Consider the following 27715-nt stretch of genomic DNA (forward strand, 5'->3'; position numbering starts at 1 on the left):
ATTCTGGAACTTGACAAGAGGCTATGTATAAAGGAGGATTATGAAACAACCTCTGAACAAAGCAAAGTCATCGGCTCACCTGATCTCTGTAGGGCAAGGACCAAAACCACTAAGCACCTGCAAAATTTCACCTAAGTCCAACATGTAGGTGTTACTGAGACTGTCAGAGCCTAGATCCTATGTTGCCCAACTCCACGGATTTATGAAGTGCACTCGACACTGATGCTTCCACCAGTAGACATGTACAACCCCGAAGCCTGATGCTGCCAAGCTGTTCAGCAGCTGAGCTGCTCTTTACTCCAGCAAGACTCTCAGGTATGCACTGCTCACCTACAGGATCCAACGCACACCATCAGCTCACTTTATATATTGGAGATTACCAAAATGAGACTTCCAGCACAGGCTAGCTGTATACATTTACGTAGCTCTGAGTTTAAGGAACCCACTCAGGAAGCAGCAGAGGTATTTTCAAATCCCCACAGTGCCAGAGTCAAACCCAAGTCTTGTTTGCACCAGGAGAAACCCCTAAACTCTGTACCATTGGATGTTTGCCCTCCAGAGAGTTAATATCTGTACCACTGCTGATAATTGTCTTCAAGAGGATGCCTATAGCATACCTCTCCCCTCTGCATCCTCTGATGGATGGATTCTCCTCTCAGTTTTCTAGTTTTTGCTAATCCCATGCCTAAACAGGTTATTCACCACAGAAGTTTAAGTGTTACTCCAGGTACGTAACAGAGCTGAAAATTCCCGTTTGAGCAAGCCCTGATGTGGGCATTTCACGATGACCAGTCTCCCGCTGCCTGGGGTTTCAAACTGAGGCCTGTCGCCTGAGATCAGCCCAGAACCTGCCGTGGGTAACACAGGACCGTGCAGAGAGGGATGATCTATACACTTCAGCTGAAGTCCAACCCCTAAAAGCTTTAAAGTGTAAGACCAGTAGTTTGATAAGGAAGCAGAATAAAGTGAGCTATACACATACTTCGCAGCATAAACTGCTGCTAAATTAGGTTTGTAAAACATCTCATGGGGAAAAGGGGAGTATTGTTGTGAAAAGCATAATTTTTAAGTCTCTCATTTTATTTTTGAGTTTGTTTTTTTAAAAATTATGCTTATCAATCATGTAAGATTGCAGGGGGTACAAACAAGTGATAACACAAATAATCCACTGAAAATTAATTCTGTATGTTGGCTCTGCAGTTTTAAGGTAAAATCATCAATCACCAGCCCAGGACCACAGCATCTATTTCATGCATGAAGCAGCACTTTATCACAGCAAATTTAGCTGTGTCTTATTAAACTGACTGCAGTCTCTGGCCAGCTAGTAGAACCTGAATAGGTTTTCACATTATATTCCTCAGAGCTCAAAGTAAATCAAAAAGGCTCAGCTTCATCTATCTACATGATTTTTAGAAAACAACTTAACCATTTCAACTAGTGAACTACTTGGCAAGCATGCGGTTAGTCTGAGGACTAAAAGTTCAAGGAATATCACTCCTCAGCCCCAATGGCTCTGGCATAACAATCATATTAAAGATTAAAAAATTAATTTAGTCTCTATGCAGTCAAGGAGGTTTTGTTTATTCATTTTTTGGTTTGGGTTGGAGTATTTTTGGAGTGTCAGTGAATTAGTCTATACAAAGAGAAAAGTATGGAATCACAGATAGGCAATGTGGCTACATCCTGTTCCTCTAGAAATCAATGGCAATATTTCTACAAGAGGATCAAACTGTGTATGATCAATTTCTCATTCAAATTCATTTCTTACCACCAAAAATGAAATTAAAGCAATTTCAGCATTTTGCAAATTCCTCTGGCCCTTCCTCACGTGGTTCACTAGCCATTCTTTTCTGGAGGAAAAGAAATTTTCTCCTCTGTTCATGTTCTAAAGGTTGTATTACGTGTGGTCAACTGTGCCAAGGTTTTATTCTAACCCCACCTGTTTCCTTCACTACATACATACTGATTTTTCATAATTTAACTACTGTAGGAAGCAAAGATTTAGGGAAAGAGTTGACTACTAAGTATGAAACATACATTCCCATGAAAATGTATCGGTAACTAAAATATGCATTTCCTCAAGGAGGACAGTCATCTTACCAGTCTACCATTATCTATTTAGTAAGCAAACACTGCCAGCCCTTAGCTTCACCAAAGCAACGTCAAAAGGAAACAGGCAAAAAATTATTCCAATCTCCAGAAATGTAATCACAGTTCATGACATAACAACTTGAGTGCTACTCACATATAGTTCCTCTTTTGAAGCATTAGATATAGTCTGGCACATAGCAAGGATGTCTCATAGACTTTCATAATATTAATTTATTGCAGGCAGCAGGTCTAATTTCCTGCCCTCTGTACTGAAATAGATTGGCAACACTTTTGTATTAATTCTACTTTCTCTCTTATTGTTGAATCTCAGACAGCCTGTATATTTGAATATTGAGCTTATTTACATAGCTACAATATAACCCATATGTTACCACACTGTGTACCTTCTTGCACTCCACCTGGCCTTTTGAAACAGATTTAGTTTAGAGTTTCCCACAAATAGGTTCAAGCCCTACCTGAAGTTTTGTACAAAAGTATATATACTGCATGGAAGGAAGGGGGTGTGTGGTGTGTGTGAATGTAGCACACATCTATGTATTTTCCTGAGAAGCATGTATTACCATACAATGAAGTTGGAAATATAAAAACCCTCTCTGATAAACATTTTAACTTTTCACCAAATACCCTGGCAGTGGGATGGCAGTCCCCAGGCACCTGCACTGGATTACTCTCCGCTTTCTCTGCCTCAGACAGAGATTACACTTTTTTGAAACAGAAAGGCAATTTCATGTTAGCTCTGTGCAATTAAAAAGAAATAAAAATCTATTTCTCTTCTCAGTGACCTTCCAGGAAAGTTTTCAATCCCAGGGTACCTTTGGTTCATGTTAAATTTATCAGAATTACCATTTAGACAAACTAAGATATTAAAGTTACTTAAGGCTATAGTTAGAAATAGTCATAAGGCTAAAACCAAGCATTACAAATTATTCAAGAAAGCTTTCAAACCTACTACCTTTGAAAGACAATTTAGCTAAGTTTCTTGATAATCTTGAAAACAAAACAAAAAACCCCTCATAACGATTGACCAAAAATCTGTAGTTTAACATGTTAATTATATGGTGCCTTATATCTATGTAACATATAATAAAATTATTATCAAGCAATGCATGGCAGCCTTTGTAACTGAAGTTAATTCATTGCTATTACTTTAATTAATCTGATATGATAATAGGTATACAGATGGATAGTCCTATTCGTGCAGTTGAGTGAACATTTTCTATTCGATTTAAAATGAGAGAAGTGGCCCCCTAAATTAATAAATGCTACCCTGTATGGAGACATATGAAATGAATCATCAGATTCTTCCCCCATGCAGTTAATGTGAGATTTTTTTCCAAGTGCTAAAGCACAGCACCTATAGGAACTTCATACTGCCACGAACTTATGCTGCCATATTAATCAGAGAGCACTCTGTCAGTTAAACAGCTGCTAGACAAGGACTAACAAGAGGAATCAGGAGGAATTCCTGCATCCCCGTCTCACTCTGAATAATACATCACCCACTACCAAAAACAAATCAAGGAAAACCAAACATTTTGGAAGAGTCTTGTCTTTTTAGTCACTGGCAGATTTGCAGTGCTACATCTCGGTGTTGGTACGGGTGAAAGTCAGCCTTCCTGGGACCAGGCACAGTGCTTTTGAAACTACAAAAGTCATGCCAGGATCTGGATATGATCCCAAATTTATCTGACAAACTGTATTATACAGGTGTAGAAAACACATGCGCTAATCTTTCAACACCACACAAAAGAAATTAAGCCTATTTCTTACTACACTGCACTCAATGTATAAAAGGCAACAAAATATAACCCAAATAGAAAACATTAATTAAGTGCTGCATTAAAGCAGCACTCGGAGGATGACACTTTTACAAGGACAGATAGTACTCTCACACCCAGCTCTCAGCTGGGTTTGTGTTGTGTAAGAAAACAAGGGCAGACCATTCTTCTTTTCGAGGATTCTGGTCAACAATATCTATGACTTTGATCTGCATAACATTTCTTCTGCAATGCCCAAAGCATAGTTTCCAAACCCAGATTTAATTAAAGTTTACTTATCAACATGGTCTGAACTTTAAGTGTGCATCAGACTCCCTGAACCACCTGATTTCTTGTACTGCCAATTTTAATGAAGAATACTTTGCCCTTTAAAAGATCAAGTCCTTAAATCAGCAAATGCTGCTTTTGTACTTAAAATCAGGAACACACAGAAAAGCTTACAGAAGACAATAGCATCATGTTAGCACATTAGGCTAGAGCTGCTTGTAAATGACCGCGATTCAGGGCCAAAGATAGAAGGCTATACATATTGAAACTGCAACTTCAATGCATTAAGAAGACTGCAACCAAACCTATCTACTAAGCTATTTTTTTATCTCAGAGTAATGTGCATTGTCGCTGGCCTGATGGATCGTTCTGATTACGCTTACCTGCACATCACTAAGCTTTTAAGCGGCAATACAATGCTGAAAGAGCAATGTAGTGAAAGCCATCTGGATCTTCCACTGAAAATCTTCAAGATCCTTCTGTACGGCTGGACTCAACCTCTTTTGCCACACTGCTGAACCTGTCCAATTTCGCCATTGAATCTTCAGTCAAATCCCACCAGATTGAAGCAGGTGCAATGGATTTTGCACCTTGAAGAGAGATGGCTGACTAATTTAACAATATATATTGTTGCAGCAACAAATTATAACAAGAGAAGAACTTAGCTATTTAACAGCAAAACTGAAAATCCAAATAATTGGATTACCTCCGTTCTTGCCTGCAAATAGTCTAAACTGTGTTTATAAAAGGCAGCAAGAGACCTTCTCAGCCCCATATAACTGATAGAGAAACTAGCACAGTAAAATTTTTAATCTCATATTAGATTTTTAGTCGGTCTTCCCATGTAATTGCTTTTTCAACAGCAATAATCAAAGAACTCATAATAATGACTTTCACAAATTGTTAAGATTAATTTAGTAAAAAGTGGATACAAAACATATTTTACTTTCTCCTTTTTAAATAGGAAAGCTCAAATTTAGTAGCAAAGTTCACCAACTAACACAGACTTTTCACAAATGCCATGGCAGCAATTGTTTGAAAAATCAAACATTTAATAATGAAAGACTTCTGCCTTCCAATAGGCAGGGAAGACTCCTGCTTTACAGAAAGCTCTGGTAGAAGAGTAGACAGTATATATAAAAAAATAATTATATTTCTACACTATTAACTGCTAGGATTGCTAAAGTAGCTGCAGTCTTAATTCTCCACTCTCAATCACAAGAGAAGACTTGCAGCAGGCACCTTCAAGTGCTCAAGAGCCCAAAAGTCATGGGGAGCTCAGAGATGCTACAGAAGTAAAAACCCTGAGCACCCACCATGAGTTGGCCAGGATCAGCACTACCGTGAAGGCGGCTACACCGTGGCTGGCAGATACTGTAATAAACGTCCTATTTTTCATCTGACAGCAGAACAAGAGAGGAAGGATATCAAACTGACATCTGCGACTGACTAAAAAACTGCATAGTCATTAACAAAACCCTTCAATTATTATATTTATCACCCACAAAATAGTTATATGTAAGTGGTCATTATCTACATCATTTCCTACCATTTCAAGTTCAGCAATGCTGGAGCTCCAGTTGCCCCTATAATCTAATTGTGCTCTCCTACACCTCTGTTTTCTAGAAGCAGGGACACCATCAGAAAACAGTGCAAATTCACCATAATCCAACTTTGGGTAACTGCATTATGACATTTTCCCTTCTTCAGAGTCCTTCACTTTATAACCTATGCACTCCTTAATATAACTCTGAATCTGTCTAACCTCATCTAGTTTCTTTTTCTCAAAAAACCCTCAGAAACTACAAATTCTCTTCTGAGCAACTTTATCATCTGTGCTCCCTAGGGTGTGACTCAAACCTTCAGCATCAAACACAGCCTGCTCCCATTACAGCTACAACACTACCTTCACATCTGAGTGGCATCTCCCTAGAGATGGCAATCAGCTTCTGAACCCAGCTTCAGGAGGGAGGAGAAAGGAGATCCTGTTCAGTTCGTCCTTCTCTTTCCTTTCCGCTTCCAGCAATTGTGCACTTACTACTCCATCTGTAACCCCTCTGGAGAAGAGAGCTCTCTGCCTCCGTGCTCCAGCTCCCTGAGCGTGACTGGTGGAGCTGCTCTCTCTCTCTCTCCTTTCCTGGAGACTGAAGATGCTTCATCCCTTGTGATGTTGTACAAGGCATATGGGTTGTCAGAGCTCTGTACTTGGTTCAGTGTTTCCAGTGCAGCAGAGAGGGAGCCTGACTTGCTTCCCCTGCTACTAAAAGCTGAAGAGGCAGCTCCTACCGCATCTTCAGTGAGGGCAGGAGCCCAGCCCTGGGGTGATCAATGAAGTCAGTGCCCCAGGGAGAGAAAGGCCACAGCGATTTTTTGACTGTCTTCAAACCCGGACCGAGAGTCTCCGACATCAAATATCAATCTTACTGAGAGCAGACAGTGGAGGAATAGAACTTCTTGAAAGAAAAGTTGCAAGATTTCCTTCAGGTCAGAACATCGTGGGCAAAAAGGGATTGCTGCCTGCTTCCCCTGGAATAAATTTCTAAGTCCCAGTTCGTATTTCCATCACACCATTTAAAAAAAAATGCTGCTTCTAAAAGCCTGTGAACTCAGTGGGAACATGCAAGTGTATAAAGTCAGCCACCTGCACAAACAAAAGCAGTATCAAACCCTAAATGATTTCATTAGCTAGATCAGTATCTCCAACATGACAACACAGCGAGTCATTTTGTTTTCAGAAGCAGCAAGATTACAGCACACATATCCGCACACACGTGCATTTCTATAGCACAGTACACAAGAGTCTAAAACAGGCAAGCAGTCATTTATTCTAAGTGGCCAGAGGTGCTTCAGGTGTTGGTTTGACACAACGTGCCCATATTCCTAGAAGGCATGCTAGCATATTTTCTGGCAGCTTGTCTTTCAAAGTCTGCCCAATTCCATCCTTATGTGCACTCAAGCTGCTGGCTCCTGGATAACATAGCTGCTGGGAAACAACAGCACAAGACCCCATCATCAGCCTGGCACCAGTCCTACACCTTAGAGCATTTCCTGGAGCGGCAAGTAATATGGGTGATGCTCATTGCATACCCCTATCTCAGCAACCTACTTTACTTCAGGAGGACCACACTCACCAGAATCCTTGCTTTCCCACCGCTGTGTAAGAAGAGTAGTTTTAGATCTGCATCATCCCCTGAGAGAAATATTTTTGCTCATTTCTAAAGAAGTTTACTTACCAGGCTGATTAGCCTCCTGCTAATCATCTCTCATGGTGGATAACAGTCTAGCAATGTAGACAGAAGTATACAAAAGTATTCTGGTTACTTTACTCCTCTACTTTTCCAGCTATGCCAAACTCTTCAGTCTCAGAAGCATTTTCAGTTTCCCTTCATTGTATATAGTTGAATGTGTTGGTATTTTACATTTTTTAATGCATGTTAAAGACTCAATCTTCACATGGCTCAGGCAGAAGAAACACTATCACTTGGAAAAGTGTGTTCGCTAGACTGAACACAAAACATGAGATGTAACCAGCTACCGTGTGAGTATTCTGGACACTGTATTAGAGGATTCTGTGTCTACTGACTGTCAGTGATATCCCAAGAGTTCAGCTTAAAAATAAAAATCACTATTTTGACCCTTTCAAAATATCTTGGAAGTGTTTTGATAAACTATTTTATTTTTTATGCAATTATCACTATTATATTTCTTACTAGTCTCTTTGAATTTCTACCTACTTACTGTTAATTTTTCTTATTCGGGGTTCACAGTTTAATTTCTTGACCTACATCCAGTAAAAGTTTACAGGGACAAAAACACGATAATCCCATGCTGTAGTTACAAAATTGGTTAAATACATTAGGAATGTTTTTACAGAAGAAAATTATATGGCTCTGCAGAATATGTTACAAGCAAAGATATTTAGACAAGTGTTACATCAGAAGTAGCACCATATGTTCCCATACTTCAGCATGAAAGACAAAATGCCTGTAAAATGAAAAGCAATGAATTTTTTCCAAAAGCTACTGCCTTGACAACTTAAAAATATGCACTTATTTCAAGTACCAAATCATCAGACCAATCTAATTAGGAAGGAGATAATTAAAAGACTAACAGGTTGCTAAATCATGCTCAGGACACACAACCTGGTGTTTGCTCTAGTTCGTAAGTAAGACTAAAATAGTAACAGTACCAATGTCTCTTTAATCTCTGCACAGGCTTGAAACATTAAATTGCACTCAGACCACATTTCATCGTAAGAAGTGCCATTAAAACTGACTACTTAGCATGGCAGGAAGCTGCTGTAATTGCAGTAACTTTCTGCTCATAACAAGAATTGTTACTGTAGTCCTGTCACCACGTATCACTGACTGGAAATATTTAGGCTGTCATTTTTGAATGTCAAAGCCTGATTCCCTACTGAGTGCACATTACTATGAAGCTTTACAATCCTGGACTGAATTCTGATCGGTGCCATTCATAAACGTTTTTAGAAATGACTCTGCTACAATTACTTTGTACAGAAAACCTCCATCTTTTGGCAGACAGTGAGAACCTTTACCCAGTCTTCCCTCAAACACAGCCACTGCTTGACATGACTTTAAGTAAACATTTCAGACTGCAGGACTTGATAGATACCTGCTAGAAATGAGTCTACCAGCATTCAACCAAAAAACCTCAAAATACACTAGTTCACCAAGTTCCTATCTTCCACATCTGCCAAGTCACACAGATGTTCAGACTGAGACGCATGGAGATTTATATCTGCTAAGTACCACCTCCCCTGTTGCCCAGCACATTCACAAGATCGCAGAATCACTAAGGTTGGAAAAGACCTGTAAGATCATCAAGTCCAACCATGATGCCACACTGTTGACTGATACTAAGGGCCAAATGACCATCTTGCCAAAATACTGTGTTCTCATTTTTTAGCATATAAAAGCTTTCATTTTCAAATTTTATTCTGATGAAAGATGAGTACTCCTTTTCATTGTTCCAGTTAGCAACATGAAATCCCCAGCTGATAAGTGACCATGCCTCCGATTCCTATCAGCATCTTGATTTCCCAAAGGAGACAACTACAGTTACACAACTATACTGCAACATTAAAAACAAGCCACAAGAAACAGATAGAAAAATATAGCTTCCTCTAGTAAAACTATTACAGCACTTCATTTTTACTCAAAGTTTGGATTCATTGTAAATCACTTTCTCTATGTGCAAAGACACTTTTAAGCACCCCTGTACATGCAAAAGGTACATTAACAACCTCTAATATGCCTGCTGCACACACATAGAAAATATAATTAAAAATAGCTTTGTTCCCCACTGGCTTGGTTAGCATAATTCAGTAAATTCAGGAAGGAAGGAAGCATTGCCTTAAAAGTTGATTTTGAAAGGAAACACATTGAAAATGTTTGTATCAAGCTAATTATTCATAAAGGTGTTTTCTAGGCAAGTGAGTAACCTCAGCCCCAATTTTTACACCACAGACGAAACAGACTTATGTAAGAAAAAAGCTGTTAGAAAAGTGGTATGATGCAATGGAGCTCAGGAAACCTGGATTTAAGGTTTAATTGGTGGCTGATTAATCCTGTCTTGTCATTTGTTTAGCCCATTGTTCTTCATGCACAAGATGATGATCACAATATTTGCTTCCTGGGTAAATTGTATTGAGAACTACTGATAAGAAGTTCTAAGTAACAACCAGGCACTACTAACAGGTGTAAGAGTTTATTCAGGTTAACAGCGTATCCATAGCTCACTATGCACATCAAGGTCTCACTTCACAAAGCTGTTTTTTCTGACTTTGTGCAACCAATATCTTGGCTGCATTCACACATGTAAATCAATGCATGTACCACACATGGACGCTATCCTGGTCAACACATGAGAGATCTCCAGGGCTAGAACTGCCATGAGTTAATCCATCTCCAGCTGAAAAGCCAAGGCTTTCTAGTCGGAGCTGCTTTATCTCTTAACAGTCAAGCAAGGCTCATCCACAGGCCTCTGCAGGCTCAGACTCCGCAGTTAGAAGCTGGAGCGAGGAGAGGACTTTCTGATGGCTTTTCACAGCAACCAAGTAAGCAAAGAAAAACAGCAATGTCCTCCCCACCTCTGGCTCCCCTGGCTGGTACCAGTCCCCATCTCCGAGACCACAGACTTGCTTTGGACCTTTCAGAAGCTCACAGGACTCACTGAAACACAGAAGCAAGCTTACACAGCATGAACCAGAGCAAAAGTTTTTGGCCCAACAGATTGGGCCTGAAAAGAACAGACATACTGCAATAGCAATTTCCAGAAGACACATAAATATCATTAGTCCGTTGACCAACATGTTAGAGATTTTCAGTCTTTCCCTCTGCCAGATGTTCATGAATTCAGCAAAACTTAAACATACCACGGACACACAAAATAGATATCACTGAAGGTTTATTTTCGTGCCTTTCAGATCTGATATATACATTTGGGTTTGGGGTTTTTCAGAGTTTGGCTTTGCATTTTTGCAGGTTAAGTTTTCCGCCCAATACACAGTTAAAAACACGTGTTCACAAAACCAGAGCGAGATAACACGATACAAGATCTGATGACCCCACTGCAGTAATGCCATACCAGAAGGTGAAGGGAGCCATCTGAGCAATGAGGAGCGCACCTTGGCTTTGAGGAAAGGAGAGGATGCTCAGATCTCTCAGAGTACTCCCCACCCTATGGGAACAGGCATAAGCAAACTTGCATGCAATGAAATTGATACCAAGCCTTATCTGACTAGCTATCACTAAAATCTCACACCTCCACACAGTCAGCTTCTAGACCAGCTGACTGGTTTGCAGCTACCAGGCCACAACTTGCATGGCATGGAGGATAAGCACTGATGGAGTTGAAAGTAGACAGGCCCACAGATGACAGCTTAGTCAGCATCATGCCAAGCCAAGATCTACAATCTCATCCATCCCTGGACCTCCACACGTTTGCAGCTGGCTTGAGCCCTGAATTAGAAACACATTTGGATTGCTAAAGGGACAGTGCATACATGCAGAAGAGAACTGGGCCTGCAATCCGTAGGTCAAAGAGCCACTTCTGATTTATACCATTAAAACAGAGAAATCTATGTTTGTTGAAATACGTTTCTTTACGTATGCAACAAACGTCTCTGGATGTGGCTAAAATTGAGAATGTTCTCAGCTTTATCCTCTCCAGATTCCTGATCAGACTTCTGGAGCAGTGAAGAAACTGTCTCTCAAAGAACCCTTCCCACTGTGTTTCACCAGATATGATGGGACACAAATTTAGTACTTAGTAAGCACTGTATCCACTGTCATGCTAGCTAGATGAGTAAACCAACTGGCTGGTTTATTCATCCTCTAACTTGCACAACTATTCACACTCCTGAGGCACCTGAATACTACACTGATGGGTAAAAACACAGCCCAGTAAGGCTCAGTGTTTGGAATTAAGATGCTCCTGGTTCCCTGGGAAACAGCATTGCCTAATAAACAGGATACAAACATTATCTGGATTTTTCTCACTCTGGGCAGTGAAAATCTACTAATCACTTTCATCTTCCATTACAGATCCTTTCCCATGAGTTTCAAGACCCTCTTTCTTCCTATGTATCATGATGTATTTTTGAGCAGCACTGCAAGAACAAATCAATTAAAATCTATCAAAACTTTGGGGGTATTAAAAGCACTTAATTAAAAAAGTTAAATTTGAGAGCAAGTGTCACCTGACTGCATCTTCACAGTCAAAACCCTGTTTCTGCTGTAACAAGGACAATGAACATCCAAAAATCTCACGTTAGGTTTAAGTGACATGTAGGATTAATATCTAACATCAATTTACTGAAAAATACATCTGCTAAGTGCACCTCTACCAAACACAAAGGACAGAGCAAAGGTTTGCTACATTTAAAGCACAGATCTTTTCATACTGATAAATTCAACGGATATTTTGCTCTCAAAGAAAACAAATCATTTCTCATTCAAACATTCTTCACTAATCCTTCAAACATGCATTTTCCAAACTGATATCAGAATCAACTCTGTCGATTTTTAGTTAAAAAAATAAAATAAAAAAAATCCATCAAGCGACAGCGGCAGACTAGAATATGTTGCCCAGGAAACTGACACTTGGCTTCAGTGCCTGAAGTACACACTTCCAGGTGGCTGTTGATAACCGTTGACTTGTCATTTAAGCAGAACACACTTTGTTTAATTTGGATTGTTGTAGAGTTATCATGAAAGAGGGTCAAGCAAGTCCTTTTGTGCTACAACTCTTTTTGGACTTCTCCAAGTATCTTTTCAGTATTCCATGGGTCTACAACTGGGTGTACTTGCAGTAGTCTGATCAATACAAGGAGTTAGCACTATCCAACTCATTCTTGACAAAATCAGGATGATGGAGTGACTTGCGAGGATAAAGCTCTGATATCCAAGCTGCCAAGATAGTCTGATCAGCCATTTCCATGCTGTCAGGCAATCTAGCAATTAATTTTTATCAGTCTGAATAAAACTTTTCAGTACACTCTAAAAGGTTAAGACATCTTTCCATTTTATTACATTCATAGAGAAGGTAAAATACACAAATACCAATGCCTTCATGCTGAAATTAGGATTTATTTTAATATACTCAGGATGCTTTTGTCCTCCTAATTCTCTAAAATATTTGCACGTGCTATGGTTGCAAGTAGTCAAAATGTAGCATTCAGCATTATTGATTGGAGTGTGGACCAGGTGTCAAGTTCCCACAACAAGGAATAAATCAAAAAAGTTCTCAGCACCTGTACTTGGAGGAGACAGATTCTGTTATCTTCTGCTGTTTAGTTAAGACTGTAGAGCTTTTGGTCTTGGTGGTTGGAGAGCTGCTTAGGAAAAAAAACATTGCTGGATCGCTTTGCTTTCATGCTTTCTTTATGGACTTAACGATACTGCAAAAACCTAAAATTCAAAATTTAACTTCAGGTTACAAAAAATCCCAAAACAGACACAAGCAAGCAAGATGAATGACAATAACAAACAAGTGACTTCATTTAGAGCACTGCAAGAGCACAGATATTTAAGCATCTTGCTTCTGTCTGGACATCCAGTTTCAGTGCAAGTCAGGTGCCAACGAGGAGTGAAGTGCTCAAATACTTTGAAGGATCTAAGCCAATTTTCAGGTTCTACCCCTCACAGCATTCATATGCTTGTGCTTGATGTATTCAGCTGCCTTCAGTGAAACTTCCTTTTTCTCTTTCATAATCAAACGGTATTTTTAGAGACCCATCTTAATATCATCGCTAATGTTTTCAGACCACAAAAATCATAAGATGGTTTAACATCATTGGGATTCATTCACTGTAAAACAAAAATAGACCCAGAAACCAAGAGGGAATGTGGGTCACCTACCAATGCTTTTCTCCACGCTTATCTGAACTTCACATAAATGTGAGCTACATAGTGATGAATCAGCCCCGTAACCTTTGTAAAAAGCATATATATTTTTTCTTTGAATCCAAATTACAGGTACATGCTCCAAAAGCCTACAGCAAGTGTTGATCGAGGCAAATTTTCACAATTCACAGGAACTTAAAGAGATGCACTGAAAGAAATCTAGTGAGTTTTGAGGTCAAACATTTGAAGGAGGTATCTCACTATTGATCACATTAGGAAAGTTTGATATTACAGGCATAAAAGCTCTGGAATAAGTCGGCAACCTTGAGGAAGTACCGAAATGGAGACCTTTAGAAGAAGACTTACAATATTGTTACTGACCACATGGCTCACTGCTTTTTCAGCTATAACATATTTCTTACTCTTGAAAGGGCAAGAACAGCACAGTGTTTGATTAGTCTAAATAACCTCTTAAATTATTATATGGACTTTTACAAATCAGTATTACAAACCTTGTCACCATTTTTCTCCTCTGTAACCTGACAAAATATTTGAAATAATTCAGCACAAAGTTCACACAAATTATGCAAATAAAAAATAAAGGGTTGAAGAAACACGTACTTGCTGAAGTATACGGGTGCAAAATTGCTGGTTCCTTCCTCTCCCCAAGAATGTACAGAAAAAATGCAAATATGCCGGAAGTTTTACAGCAGAACTGACAAGTTGAACTAAGACTATTTGTTATTCACAGCCTTCACATAACTGTTCCTCATTTAAGACAGCCTAGCTCAAGATAGCAGCTTTCCCATTCACGATCAATAAATTTACAAACATTTTCATGCTGTGTACCAAATGCTCATGGACAGATCTCAAATCATGAGCCTGACTCATTTTTGTGTATCTTCCAGAATTAAAAGCACTAAAAAAAAAAGAAAAAGAGATTTACAAAAACACTACATGACTACATGTGCACAGACTGGTATCATTAGTGTATTTCTTTTTTAAAGACTTCAGTGGATATCCTTCCCTCCACCACATTATACTTGTATAATTAATTTCCTCCAAAACAGATGACTGTTATGACTAGTATATCTCAGTCTTTCAGTCCCACTGTCCAAAGCCTCTTCCAGGCTAATCCTTCTTTTTTCTCATTTTGTTTGGTATCTTTCTGTTACGATACTGTCTGAAAATCCCATCAGAAGTGATCAGATTTCAAAAGAAGAAATAGCACAAAGAGGGGAAAGAGAGGTGGATTTTCCTCCTTGTTTACTTAAATATGCTTTTAGATTTCTTGATTGTGAATGCCCCAAAGATTATAGAAGATTCTTAATTAATGTATATAAAGGAACCAAAGAACATTACTAAAACCCTTCAAGTTTGCACTAACCGTGAAGACCATACTATTAAGTCCTTGAGGAATATTACAAGCCACAGCTGGAGAACGAGTGGGTGGAAAAATTGCACCCACATACAAAGGAACAATGACCAAAAGAACCACCTTACAGAAATTAGAAATTGCCATGCTGGATGAGACCAATGCAATTAGTATTTAATCTTCCCCCCCTGCCCCCCAACAGGGACCAGGATCAGCTGTTGTAGATCAAGACACACAAAAACCTTTGCCATTAACAGCAATAGAACAACACACTAGAGTGAAATTCACCCTCAGTTTCTATTACCTAGAAGCTGATGCACAGCTTAGACCAAATGAATCGGATCTCTTCTCCCAAATACCAAGGCTTCCCATATTATCTTTCCTTTTGTATTATCCAAAGGAACATATGATACTTCTCAGGACTTTAACTGTTGTTGGGCTCTGTGCCATTTCACAGCAACAAGGGTCTGGCTAAATCTGCTAGTAAGGCTTAAGAGTTTCATTAGAACCGAGCATCCTATTACAATACTTCTCCAAATTCTGTCGTACAGTGCTCTGTCCCTTTTTCTTTACTAAGGCTTAATGTCGCAGTTATCTTCAGACAGACAAGAACACTGATGGTTACACAGTGGACACTTCTACAGATTCAAGTATAAGGTTGTGGTAAAACCGATCATACCACAAACATAACTGTATAATTTGGTTTTGGTCTTTTCTCAAGTATGAATGTGGTATATTAAGATGTACTTCTTTCTTCATCAAAGCAAAATTCAAAGCTCAGTGTTTCAGTCCTAGCTGATTCTCTTAACAGGGGCCACCCTCTAACTATTCAAGAAGCATGTGCAGACAAGATTTACATCAAGATCATGACCTGAAGATAATTCTCAATGCTCTCTCAGTAACTATATATCTGTGTATATGACAGTAAGACCTAAGATAAGCTGTGCTTCAGTTTACTAATTAAGACATGACTTACTAGCTCAGAAGCCAGTAATTTTCATTGCTAGAGTCAGTTTCTTATGTACACACAAAGCTTTATTATACCTCATTAAATACCCTGTAATTTGGAATGCCTCACTGTCCTTGACTCCTGTCAACATCTATGCACTTTGTGTGTGAATGGTAGTACAAAATTTTAACCCCACGCCATACTGACTGCTACGCTCTTCCCTAATTATTAACCAATTCAGCTCCAACTCTCCATTGTAAACTTCCTAATAAAATAAAAAAAAAATTAAAAAGATTCCATTAATAGGTAGAACAGAAAAGACAGGACACCCTTCAATTAACACAGATAATATAACCTACAAGGCTGAAGCTCTTAAACAAGCAGCACTTACCAAAAGTTATTGTAACATTCTAACTCTGCATTATAACTGCCAGAGTTCAGAGAATTTGACAATTTAATCACTGTAATATTTTCTAAAAACATATTTTATTATTATAAAGTCATAGCACTGTAACTCAGAAAGCTGTGCAAAGGACTACATAACATGAGGTCCTGTCCTCAGGTTAAAGGCACTCTCTCCAAGCAAGGACTCAAACAAGGCTTTAATGTGAGGACTCTCTATTCTGGTGCTAAAAAAATAAAATAAAATAAAAATCTGCCCGCATATTTCAGGCAGACAACACTAACAGCTGTGCAAGCTCCTGATGAGCTCTCAGAGGTAAAGGCAAGTGTATTGCATCTTGACCCAATCACCATGAAAAATATATAAGCTTTTCTATTGTCTTCTGTACATACGGAAACAAATTTGCACTCGCTACTCAAAAAATACATTGTTTTTTTAAAACATGCAAGGAAATAAACAAAGCAAATGAAAAAATCAGTATTTCAGATCCATCCCGGGTGTAAAGTCAGGGGATGCGCACAAGCGCTGGCTTGCAGAGTGTTTGTCAAGGCACCGGCAATAACGGCACTGTGATTTATTGTTAGCCTTTCACTTCTGGCGGTCAGTGGTCAAATGTCAGTGAAGTTCCAACAGACACTCAAAACAAGAGATATGGCCACACATCTCAAATTAATCAGCCAGGCAGCATAGCTGCTAACCTCCACTTCGTCCTGGTTAAATGCTTGGAAGATAAGGGCACTATTCACAGGTCTGAAGGGAGAGTTACTGAACAGGCTGTATCAGCGCTTCTGTGTAACTGTGGTACGCCCCATGAACTGGGGGAAATGAGTAACCGACTCACTGGCAGAAGCTGTGGAGCCAGCACCAATTCCCTCCCACCTTATTAACACACACACTCATCATGGACTAACATAGACCTTGTTCTAAAAGATACGTGGTATACTGGTGGCAGTTTAAAGATAATGTATCTGTATTCCCTACTCTGGCTCCTGCTTCCATCAAAGAAAGACTGAATTGGCATCAAGTCCTTACTGCAAAACAAAGTCATCTGTGCAGCAGGATATGCAACCTAAGGGAAAAACAAAATAGTATAAAACTTGAAAGTAGTGACTTCACAGAAAGTGCTGTGTATCACTTGTGGCTGTGGTCTATTCATAGTCCTGTAACAAGAGTGGTTGTTCAGCTGAATCCTTCCTATACTTCCACTGTAACATGTAGTGCCACTGCCTATCTAGAGTCAAATAGACAGGGCTAGAAGCAAACCTCAGCTACCAGGACCAGTCTGTTTGCCACTGTGCTCACCCACTGGACTTTTCAGTAACCAGAGTGCCGGAACACCCATATAACTGTTTGAAACTAGGCAAGTTTCTTTCTATGGAGAGGCATCACTCTTCTCGTTAACACATCAATAGTTTTGCTGGAAGGGTGATCCACCTTATATTGAAACATTCAAATCAAAACTGGTTTTGTCGGTGAAGTTAAGGATATTAAGCGTAAACTTCTCCCAAAAGCCTTACAACATGAGTTTCTAGTAGGTTCGTTGTTTTGATACTATAAGGCACATTTTCAACTTGATAAATTACTCCACAAAAAATTAGTTTCGTAATAGATGCAGCATGCTCTAGTCACATACATACTCACATATCGTGCCCCAGTTCTCTTACAGTGTGTAACAGCTAAAACTAATTTAGAAGTTTGACATAAAACCTATGGAATTCAATTGAAAGACTCGGATTGGCATAAAGTTTCAGAGCTCTACACTTAAAATAATAAGCTTCTGAAATAAATAGTAGTTATTTGATACTGGTAAGCAAAAAATTCTATCAATCCTGTAGCCTTTGTTTATACACCAGGTTACTCTCAAGAGTAAGTAATGCTGTATCAGGCTCCCAGCAGCAGATGTACAGTGGTGGGTGCCATCAGGAAAGCTCAAGTCACACACAAAGTATTGTATGCTACTATTGGTGACAGGCAAATTACTTCCATTTCAACTTTAAGAAAACATATCACATAAGCAAACCTACATCAAAACATGGCATCATTTTACTATTTGGCCAGCAGGATGTGAGCTATTTCCACAGGGAGGATATCAGTTAACTCAGTAACATTATTCTAAGTTGTTTCTCTCTGAAGTCATACTGCAGCTTTCTCTTTTTACGCAGCACAGTATTTTCTGATTTTAATTTCCTTATAAGAAGCACATTTATAGCAGAAACTGTTCAAAATTTAAGCTGAGTCTCCATTTAGCCTACAAACACCTTTGCTCAAGGAGAGGTGCTGTTGCATTTGTTCTGTAAGAATCCTCACACCTCCAGCAGTACATATAGTGCTAGTCAGCAGTTTTACATCTCTTCATTAATAACCTCAGCAGGAAGCGAAAAGCACATACAAAAGCATTCTGTTACTTTCCTTTCACGCAGAAGTCAAAGCCCAGAGTAAAACAAAGGACTTCTTAAAATAGAAAGTTTACAATAAATTGCTTAGAATAAAAAACACCACTTGGATTGCAAATGCTGAAAGCACATTAATTTACATAGAGGCACTTATACCCCACAGATTTGTGTTGGAGTTAAACTGTCATGTGTTATTCTAGGTTGCTTAAATGTTCTCTTTAAAATGTTTTTACCACTGGTATTTTCTTTTCTAATTTCAGCAGTCTTTCTATCCCAAATACCCCTGCACTCATTACCCAGAATGTTTAGGTGTGATTGCTGCAAAAGATTGTTACCGTGTTTTATTTGGTTAGAGCCCATAAAATGAAATACATATGTTTTCAATTAACAAACATCAAGCCAAATTTAGCTCTCACATCCCCTTTTCTGTCACTCCAAAGGTTGAGGACACCTGTTTCAGAAAAATACCTACGAGAACCCTGAAGTAATTTTTTTTTTTTTTTTAAAGCTTTATAAATCTTATAAACGAAAGCTGACATGTCATACAAGAAAAAATACCAAGATCAAACCTTTGAGCATAGAACATGAGAAGAATTATGAAAGGAAATGTTATCGCCTCATCCTTTATTCCTTCAGCTGTGCCTATGGACCAAGGACAGCTTTAGACTGAAGTTACTTCCTGCATACCTCATGACAGCTAAAATATGCGTGAAGCCTAAATGATTAATGCATATACCATATCCTGTAAAGGAGACTACAGCTGCACATCATATTTCTGATAGCATATCATATAGTATTATATTGCAACTGCTTTAACCTTAGCTTAAGAGTTTGTCAGAAACCTGTAAGTACTCTAACTCCATTCCCCGTGTCTTCACATACAGTCAAAGCTCTGGTATAGATAACTGTACGCTACTGAATACATCGCTTCCCTGTCGTCACGCAAGTGCTGACAAGACCAGAACTCAGGGTAAATGGGAGCTGTTAGCAGTGTATGGAAGCTCTCATTTCAACAGGAATAGCCACGCTGGTCGCAAATATGCTTTCCAATTAGGAACAGCAACTTCAGGTAGACAGTATAGTACTTTTTGGCATGAGGTTTGACATGCAGATGAATACCTTCTCCTCCCAGACCAGATTCAGAGTCAAAACCAAAGAAGATGGGACAGGCCTGTACTGAGTCTGGTTAAGTTCTGATTACACAGTTAAAATATATTATTTTATTCCTTTATTTAGTTTACAAAGGAGTCAGAAGATGTTAGTCTCTGCTATTCGTCATTTAGGATCACAAACACTTCACTCTTGCTGCTCAAACGACAGTCCACAAGTACTATAACAAGATTAGAAGTGCCCTGCAAAATAATCAGAGAGATGTGCAATCAAACATCTACTAGCTAGACATACTCCAAATTTTAAAACAAACTGGGTTCCACCAACATGATGTAGTATACTTACTACGTGATTTTTCGATAATAATTGAGAATAGCATCCTTTTATATTGCTCATCAGAGTTTAGGGCCAGGTTTCTATGCCACTTTCTAACTCATGTTTTCACAATTTCACCATTCCTTACAACAGATGCAAGAGATCAGGATTTCCGTTACAGCTCAATGCACAGTTCCCCATCTATACTCAATTGGCAGGCTCATGTATACAGGTATACACAGAACATGCAAATCAAATAACAAGTGATAACGGCCAGCACTTTTACCACTTAAATATTAACTGTTTTTCGCCACAACTTCACAGTAGCTGACAAAAATCAAAACAGAAAAAACCCAAAACGATTCAGCCTTGCTGTGAAGACCAAGTATTTTCCTGTCGTTTAAGGCCTCTTCCTCAGAGCAAAGCTGTCAAGAGTTTTACCACTGACGCAGGTCAGACGAATGTCAGAATTAAACCTCGTGCTTGCATCAAATAAAATAAATATGAAAGAAGAGAGGTTTGACAACTTACTGGTGAGAGAAGTACTCTGCAAAAATGACTCTATGAAGTGCAGGGCAGGCAAAGCTCTGATTAAAGTCAATAAACAGACTCCCAAATCACCAGCTGCCCTCTCCAGCATCTTGTGGCCCGAGTCCGAACTGTAGATAGTTGAAATATTCTGCACAAAGGATGCCAGTCAACTGAGGTTTAAAGTAACAACTGCTTTCATTGCACTGTTAATAATATGGCCAAGTTCTTAACAAGACTATTTGGACAAAAAAAAAAATATAAAAATCAAAAAGCCCACCATGCTGGGAGCAGAAAAAAAACGTATCTTTGTGTGCGAGTTTTAAAAATGTATACTTAAAACCTTAGATCACATAAACCTTTCAACATAACCAGTGACTGGATTGACGAACATCATGAGTGCAAGTAAGAAGTCACCTTCAGGACATCTGGTTCCATACTGCACACTACTTACAGCCAGGTCAATTTTAAACAAAAAGAACTGAATGGAGAAAGAAATACAGGATTTAACGGAAGTTTTGTAAGACCAACTTTTGTAACTTACACATTACACATGTTCACACAGTTGTCATCCACTCATCTTACCAATATTTTAAAATTATTAAAAAGAGAAGTCTCTACACTTACCACTTCAGGGTTCGTCAGCCCTGTCAAGTATATTCATTGCACTGAAAGTAATCTGGATTTACCCCTACAGAGCAGGTTATCTTAACTGAAGGCATTCTGTAAGTTAATCACGATAGGTAAATGGACCGATGTGAGAGAATGATGTGATAAATGATGAGGACAGCACCCAACACAGAGCTGACTGTCTCCTCCATCTCACAAGGAGATCCAACAACAAGCAGTCAGTTCCACCAATGTCAACACAACTTCTCACAGCTGCTTATAAAATGGAAACACATGAACTCCATCCAAGGCAATTTACTAAAGCAAAATCCTCACTTTCTTCAATGCCTGACTTCAAATCTCAGTGTAAAGGTCTGAGAAATGGGGTTTCAACTATGATGCCAATTTCCTTCATGAAAACATCTCAAAGCACATAAAAGAAACAAAATGGAGCAGACCATAGAAATTCTGCTAAGTCTATAAAAAGTTATTTCCACAGCATAGTAGGATGTTTGAACTTTGTTCTTAGTCATTTCATTTGCTGCATTTCATTCATTTCAATATTGTTGTAACCGCTTGTCTTTCAATATAACAAAATACTTAAATTGTGACTATCTTAAAAAAAGTAATTCATTAATTTCAATCAGTGAGGATACACAGCTCTTAAAAGCTAGGCATGTTTATTGGGTATCTTCCTAAATTGCAGCAATAACAACACAAAAAAACCCCCCTTAAGATCTTCCTTAATTTTTAATTTGTTGTAATTAAACACATGCAAACTCAAGGCTTTGAAAAGCTTTAGGAGCTACCAGATTCATTTATATTGAGCCTAGCTCTTCATCTGGAGTCTTTTCCAAAGTTTATGGAAAAAGGATATAAAGAAGCCTTCCATCAATAAACAGGAAATTTAGAAATCTTTAAAGCTACAGACAGGGTAGGTTAGGAACCTGGAAATGAAACTGGAGACATTCACCTCCATTCTGCTGACTCAAATACAGGCAGGACAGGAAAGGTACACAATTCCTCTCTGATGTAAACAGAAATCTACCTAGGGACAAACAGTTTACATCTACCAACCACAGAGCAGGATCAAGGCCCAGAGCTGCTTCTTGATACTTTACACCAATGCCCAAGATGCACTTTTTCCTCTACTTTTTTAATCCACCCAACACTTGCTGGGTGGACAAATAGGTATACTCCGATTAAATCACCTGCTAAAGGAATAATGCTGACACCAGACTTGTTACCTTTCATTTCACATAAAACATTATTCCTTTTCCAGAAGTAGCTGAAATAGCACTGCAACTACCTTAGTAATTTTCAAAGCGAGTTTTCACTAAATGTATTGACCCACCATTCATTCCATTGTATATACTTCTGTGGTGAGGTGACAGGTCATCAGTTACTTGTCTCCTGAGGGTACCTTCTCTGCTGCCTCCACTGAGATGTTTGAGATGCTCTGGGCTCCCTCCATAGTGTTGTTTGAGATGCTCAGGGCTCGTACCCCTCACTTTGTGGAGATGTTCTGTACTTCCACTCGGCGTGTGCTTTTGAAGATGATCCGGGCTGCCACTGCTGTGCTTTTGATGCTCAGGGCTACTACCAGGCCTCTGCTTTTGAAAGTGTTCAGGGCTACTACTCAAAACGTGCTTTGGGAGAGTTTCTGGGCTGCTGCTGCTGTGCTTTTGTTGTTCAGGTGCTTTGACAATGGTTTTGTGATGTTCCGGACTTGGTCCTTTCAGGTGATGATCAGGACTGCCAGATCTCCGAGGCTTCTGGAGGTGCTCTGGGCTGATGCTCCTGTGTTTCTGATGCTCAGGGCTTCCTTCACCCCGAGTTTTTTGAAGATGTTCTGGACTAGTACTTGGGTGATGTTTATGATGGTCTGGGCTGTCTGTACTTCCCGTGCTAGAAGTACTACTCCCATCACCGACATCTCTTACGTAAGTAGTCGTGGCAGTTAGCTGGCACAGGCTGATCTGGCTGTCGATAGAGCTCCGGCTGCCTGCTCCACCACTTTTCTCCTCATCCAGCAACACGCACAATTCTTTCAGCTCCAGGTTTTCCTTAACCACCTCTTCTTGTCTGACTTCCAATTCTTTCAGCTTCTGTAAGTATAAGGCAACCTCTTTGTGCATAACACTAGCACTGTATCTGCCCAGTCTCTGCCATTCACGGGACACCTTCTTGCCTTTCTGCCTGTCATCATCCAGAAAGCAGCAAAGGTCTCTCAGTTCTTGGTTATCTTCTTGCAGCTTCTGGTTGATATCCTTTAAAAGAAAGATAATCGTAACAGAGAAGTGTCTAAAAGAATTAACATTACCGTTATACAAGCCAGTGAACAGCATTGCTATATACCCATCATCTAAGCACTCAAGTGAGGCATAAATAATTGCGTGTGTAGATCTGGCATGTAACAGCATCCTGGTTCAAACAAAGCTGCTGTCCAGTAAAAAGTGACTATAAAGTGGAGCTAATCTTGAAGGGTTCGAAGACTAACTTCTGATACAGCATAAAAGCTTTGGGTGCTTAATTAATTTTCATGCTAAATACCAGAATAATTTAGCTCCCAAACTGGGCAAAGATCATAAGCGTTCTCATGATGATCTCACTCCCCTGAGAAATATTCACCTGCGAGTTATTGCTGAATAAAACTGCAAGGTACATCAGAAATGGTAATCTCAATTAATTAATTAATTAATAACATTTATACTTTCTACTCCCTAAAGCATAGTCACATATAAAGATGAACTTTTTAGAGATTTAAAATGTTTGGGGTTTGTTTGATTTTGTTTCAGATTAGCATAAAAGAACCTTGTCAGTCATCACTCAATCAGAATTGCTTCAACCACTCTGAAATTAAATAATCTGCTTTAATAGATTTTTCACTCCTAACAAAATGAAGTACATGATTCCGTATGCTTCTTTAAGTGATGAAGAGGCTGAAGCAAAGATGTTCAAGCTATTACTATAGCAGAATAATATGCCAAAGAAAACATTTTCAGTATTTTATCCTCCTAGTTTTACAGAACTGGCTTGTGACCATATTTATCTTTCTCCCATCTAAACATTCATTCCTTCTTATGTATGAGATTAGAAGCAGAGATTAGCCACACTTGTTAAAAATTTAGCCTTATGGAAAGGCCATTTTAGCATTGTTTCTTAAAAAAAAAAAAGGAAGCTTTTGTAATTCCACTGGGTTTGTGTGCATGCATGCGTTTGTCTGATCTTTGCCTCAAAGTAACTTTGAACTTCACCAATTTCAACCCAGATTTGACAAAAGAGAAATCTCAATGAAGCTACAAGGTATCCTTAAAAATCTCTGCTGGTGAGAGATATTTAAAGGGACCCCATGGTGGAATAAAAAAGTTTGAGCAGAAGCCCACAATTCAACAGTCAGAAGCAGGAGGCACCCATCCACCAAACCCAGGCACGGCGGGTCGTTGTTACTCTTGGACCGGTTATTTCACACAGGAGGTAGATGTCCAGACACCAATACAGGGCTCAAAACCTTGTTCCCCCAAATTCTTTTTAAAAGTTCCAGCGGAGGCATCTGAACAAAAGGTGGAAGTTAAACATCACTTCAGGAGTTCAGAATTGAGAGAGGAATTTGTCACTCCTTCCTACACATCTTGGTGTGCTTTGTTTGTGCATCTGGATGATGCATAAATCCGTATGATGTCACCACACCTTCGCACATAACTGGGAGAAAGATACTATTGTTGTGATTTAACTTACATTTAAAATGTAAAGCTTTATTTTCACTGAAGTACTATCATCGATGGGTCTTTTTTTCTTTTTTACCCCCAGACACCATATATTGTCAAAAAGGGGGGGGGGGGGGGGGGGGGGCACACACTCATACTTTGCAGAACAGGAAAACTTGGGAGACAGGAACAGTCTTCCCACACATGCTATTTGTTTTATGCACACTATTATCAAAGACACTTTTCCTCAATAACTTAGTTATTTAAAGCTATTCTACAAGTCAAGAACTCTCTTCTAATGCACTCTCATGTAGTAATTCAAAAGCCCAACTGCATCTCTGTCTCTCCTTTCCTTCCTCCAACCTCACCTCACTGAAGGAATTTCCTAAAAAACAATGTCCTTTCTCAAAGCAACGAGACAGAAAATGTTTTGTAGTCATGCCCACTTTAAGATAACTTTCTAGGTCTATAATACACATGAACATGCTACATCAGGGTAATTATCTGTAACTAGTCACACTATCTCCCCAATCCTCAGAACTGGGAAGGAAACATTAGGACTATGCTTCTCATCCAACAGCAGAGTTAAATTAAGAAGGGATAAGTCATTACAGACTTGGTCTCCCTCTCACTGTAGTCTGTAGAGCTATACAATCGAAAATGGTTTGATCAGAGATGTGTTATCAGACATCTTTTTCAGACAATAAACTAGGGATTGGTTCTGACCTCCCAAAACCGAGCCCAAGGGATGCCATCCCCTGCCATACACTGCACTGCATCCAGGAAATGACCAGCTCTCTCCAGCAGCCTACCAGACCGAGTAAATCATCTTAAAATAGTGACAGAAAACAGCATAAGCTACACAAAACCTTTTGAATGTCTACCGCTCTGCACGCTGTTCTTTCACGTGCACTTCAGACAGGATCATTTCACCTTCCTAGAAACCAATGAAGTCTAACACCAAAGTGTCGAGACTTAAGTGTTTTCATCAACCCAGAGCATACTGGGGCAGAGCACACATCAGCTGTGCTCCACAGCCTGCCGAATAGCGGGTCATCTCTTAACCGGACACCCAATTTTTTAGCGGGATCAAACGCTCTTCACTCCAGTCCTTGTTCACTTTTCACACGATTCTCGGTAACGGCTCCTCGCAGACCATCCACCTGGCGAGATCGCTCCCAGCGGGACGGGCGGGGGACGCGGGGAGACCGCAGAAACTTCAGGGGTCCCACCCTGCCCACCCCGCTACCTTCAAGCCGCGGATCTCGCCGAGGTGGAGCTGGAGGCGGCGGTTCACCTCGCGGATGAGGTTGCTGTGGTCCAGCATCGCGCTCATCTTCTCGGCCTCGGCGCGGCGGAGGCTGCGGATCAGCTCCTCCTTGCTCCACTTGAGCAGCTCCTCGTCCGACACCTTGGACAAGTCCTCGGCCGGCGCCGCCCCGCAACTTTCCGCCGCCACTTTCGACATGGTGGCGGCCCGGCAGCCCGCGGGCACCCCGCCGCCACGGGGCTGCAGCCCTCCCGGGGCCGCGGCGGCCGCAGCCGCCCCGCGGTGCGCAGGGGAAGGGGCAAGCCCGGAGCCCGCGGGCAGCTCCTGCGGGAGGGCGGGGGTGCCGCCAGCCCCGGCGCTCGCGGCGGCTGGGCCGGGCTGGGGTCGGGGCTGGCGGTTACGAGGGAAATCACTTCTGGCCCCAGGCAGCGGATCCTGGAAAAAAGGAGGAAGAGGAGGAGGAAAGGGTGTGGAGGAAGCCGGGCCACAGTCTGGGGAGCAAACTTCCCCCGTGGAGAAGACAAGAAAAAAAGAAAAAAAAAGACCAAGACAAAGGCAACCCCAGCAAGCCCGGCTCTTTCAACAGGTCAGCGGTGGCAGCGTGCGCCTCGTCCTCCCTGCTGCGCCAGGGCTGCCCGGCCCTGGAAGCGGCGCCTCTCACGGTAACCGACGCCCCCCGGCTGAGGGATGCAGGCGCGCCGCGCGGCGAGGATGCGAATCCCCGAGCCAACGCACCATGGCGGCGGGCGGGCCGGGGTGCGCGGCGGCGGCCCGGCTCCGCCGCAGCGGGAGGAGCGGAGCGGAGCGGAGCGGAGCGGAGCGGGCGCTGCCGGCGCCAGTGGCGGGCGCGGGGCGGCTCGCGGCTTTTCACCGGGGCGCGCGCCACGTGCGAGCCCGCGCGGGGCGGGGGGGAGAGGGGGGGCGGCGCCGTCCCCGCGCGGCTCGCGTGCGCCACCTGCCGCGCGCTCCCCGCCCGGGCCGGCCGCCAGCCCGCTGCCCCGGGGAGGCCCGGCCGGGCCCCCCGCTCCCGGGCCGGCAGTCCCGTCCCCTTGGCGGCTCCTGCGGGCGGCCTGGGGAGGGCGTGTGGGAGGAAGCGCCGAGGGAGGGGGCTGCCCCGCGGCCGGCTGGAGGCACACCTGAGGAGAGCCCCGCGGCGGCGCCCGGCCCCGCGGCTCCCTCCCGCGGCGTTACACGGGGCCGTCAAAGGTACAAGGGCAGCCAGCCTCGGATCAATCTGATCCCGCCACCGGGGCGGCTCGTGAGAGGTCGCATTACGTCACCGAAGGCCAGCACCGCCCCAGCTGTCACCTCAGCTTTCCCTTCCAGTGACAATACTTAAGCCTTACAGAGCTGTTATGGGACAGAACTAGATACGGTTCCTTATTGCAACTCTCTACGCGAGCTGAAGGTCGCATGCCGTGAAGTGAGCTCCCCAGGGGAATGAAGAGGAGGATATTCATGTTTCTTCCTTGAGACTATTCAGTCGCGGTGTTGAGGGAGGCATACATTTCCCAATTTGCTTAGAGATACA

At 41.2% G+C, this 27715-nt stretch overlaps 1 protein-coding gene across 2 annotated transcripts in view; it reads right to left on the reverse strand.

Annotated features, from left to right (window-relative positions):
- The window catches only part of CCDC85A (coiled-coil domain containing 85A), a 79344-nt gene extending 52962 nt beyond the window's left edge, over positions 1-26382 (reverse strand). For both annotated transcript variants that reach the window (XM_059828522.1, XM_009813271.2), the window contains exons 1-2: positions 26164-26382; positions 22562-23477 (exon numbers count right to left, since the gene is read on the reverse strand). In XM_059828522.1, the coding sequence (XP_059684505.1) occupies positions 22562-23477; positions 26164-26382 (1135 nt within the window). The remainder of the gene's footprint in view (positions 1-22561; positions 23478-26163) is intronic.
- Between the last annotated feature and the right edge of the window lie 1333 nt (positions 26383-27715).

This window comes from Gavia stellata, chromosome 23, assembly GCF_030936135.1.
Source record: "Gavia stellata isolate bGavSte3 chromosome 23, bGavSte3.hap2, whole genome shotgun sequence".
Taxonomy (NCBI): Eukaryota; Metazoa; Chordata; class Aves; order Gaviiformes; family Gaviidae; genus Gavia; species Gavia stellata.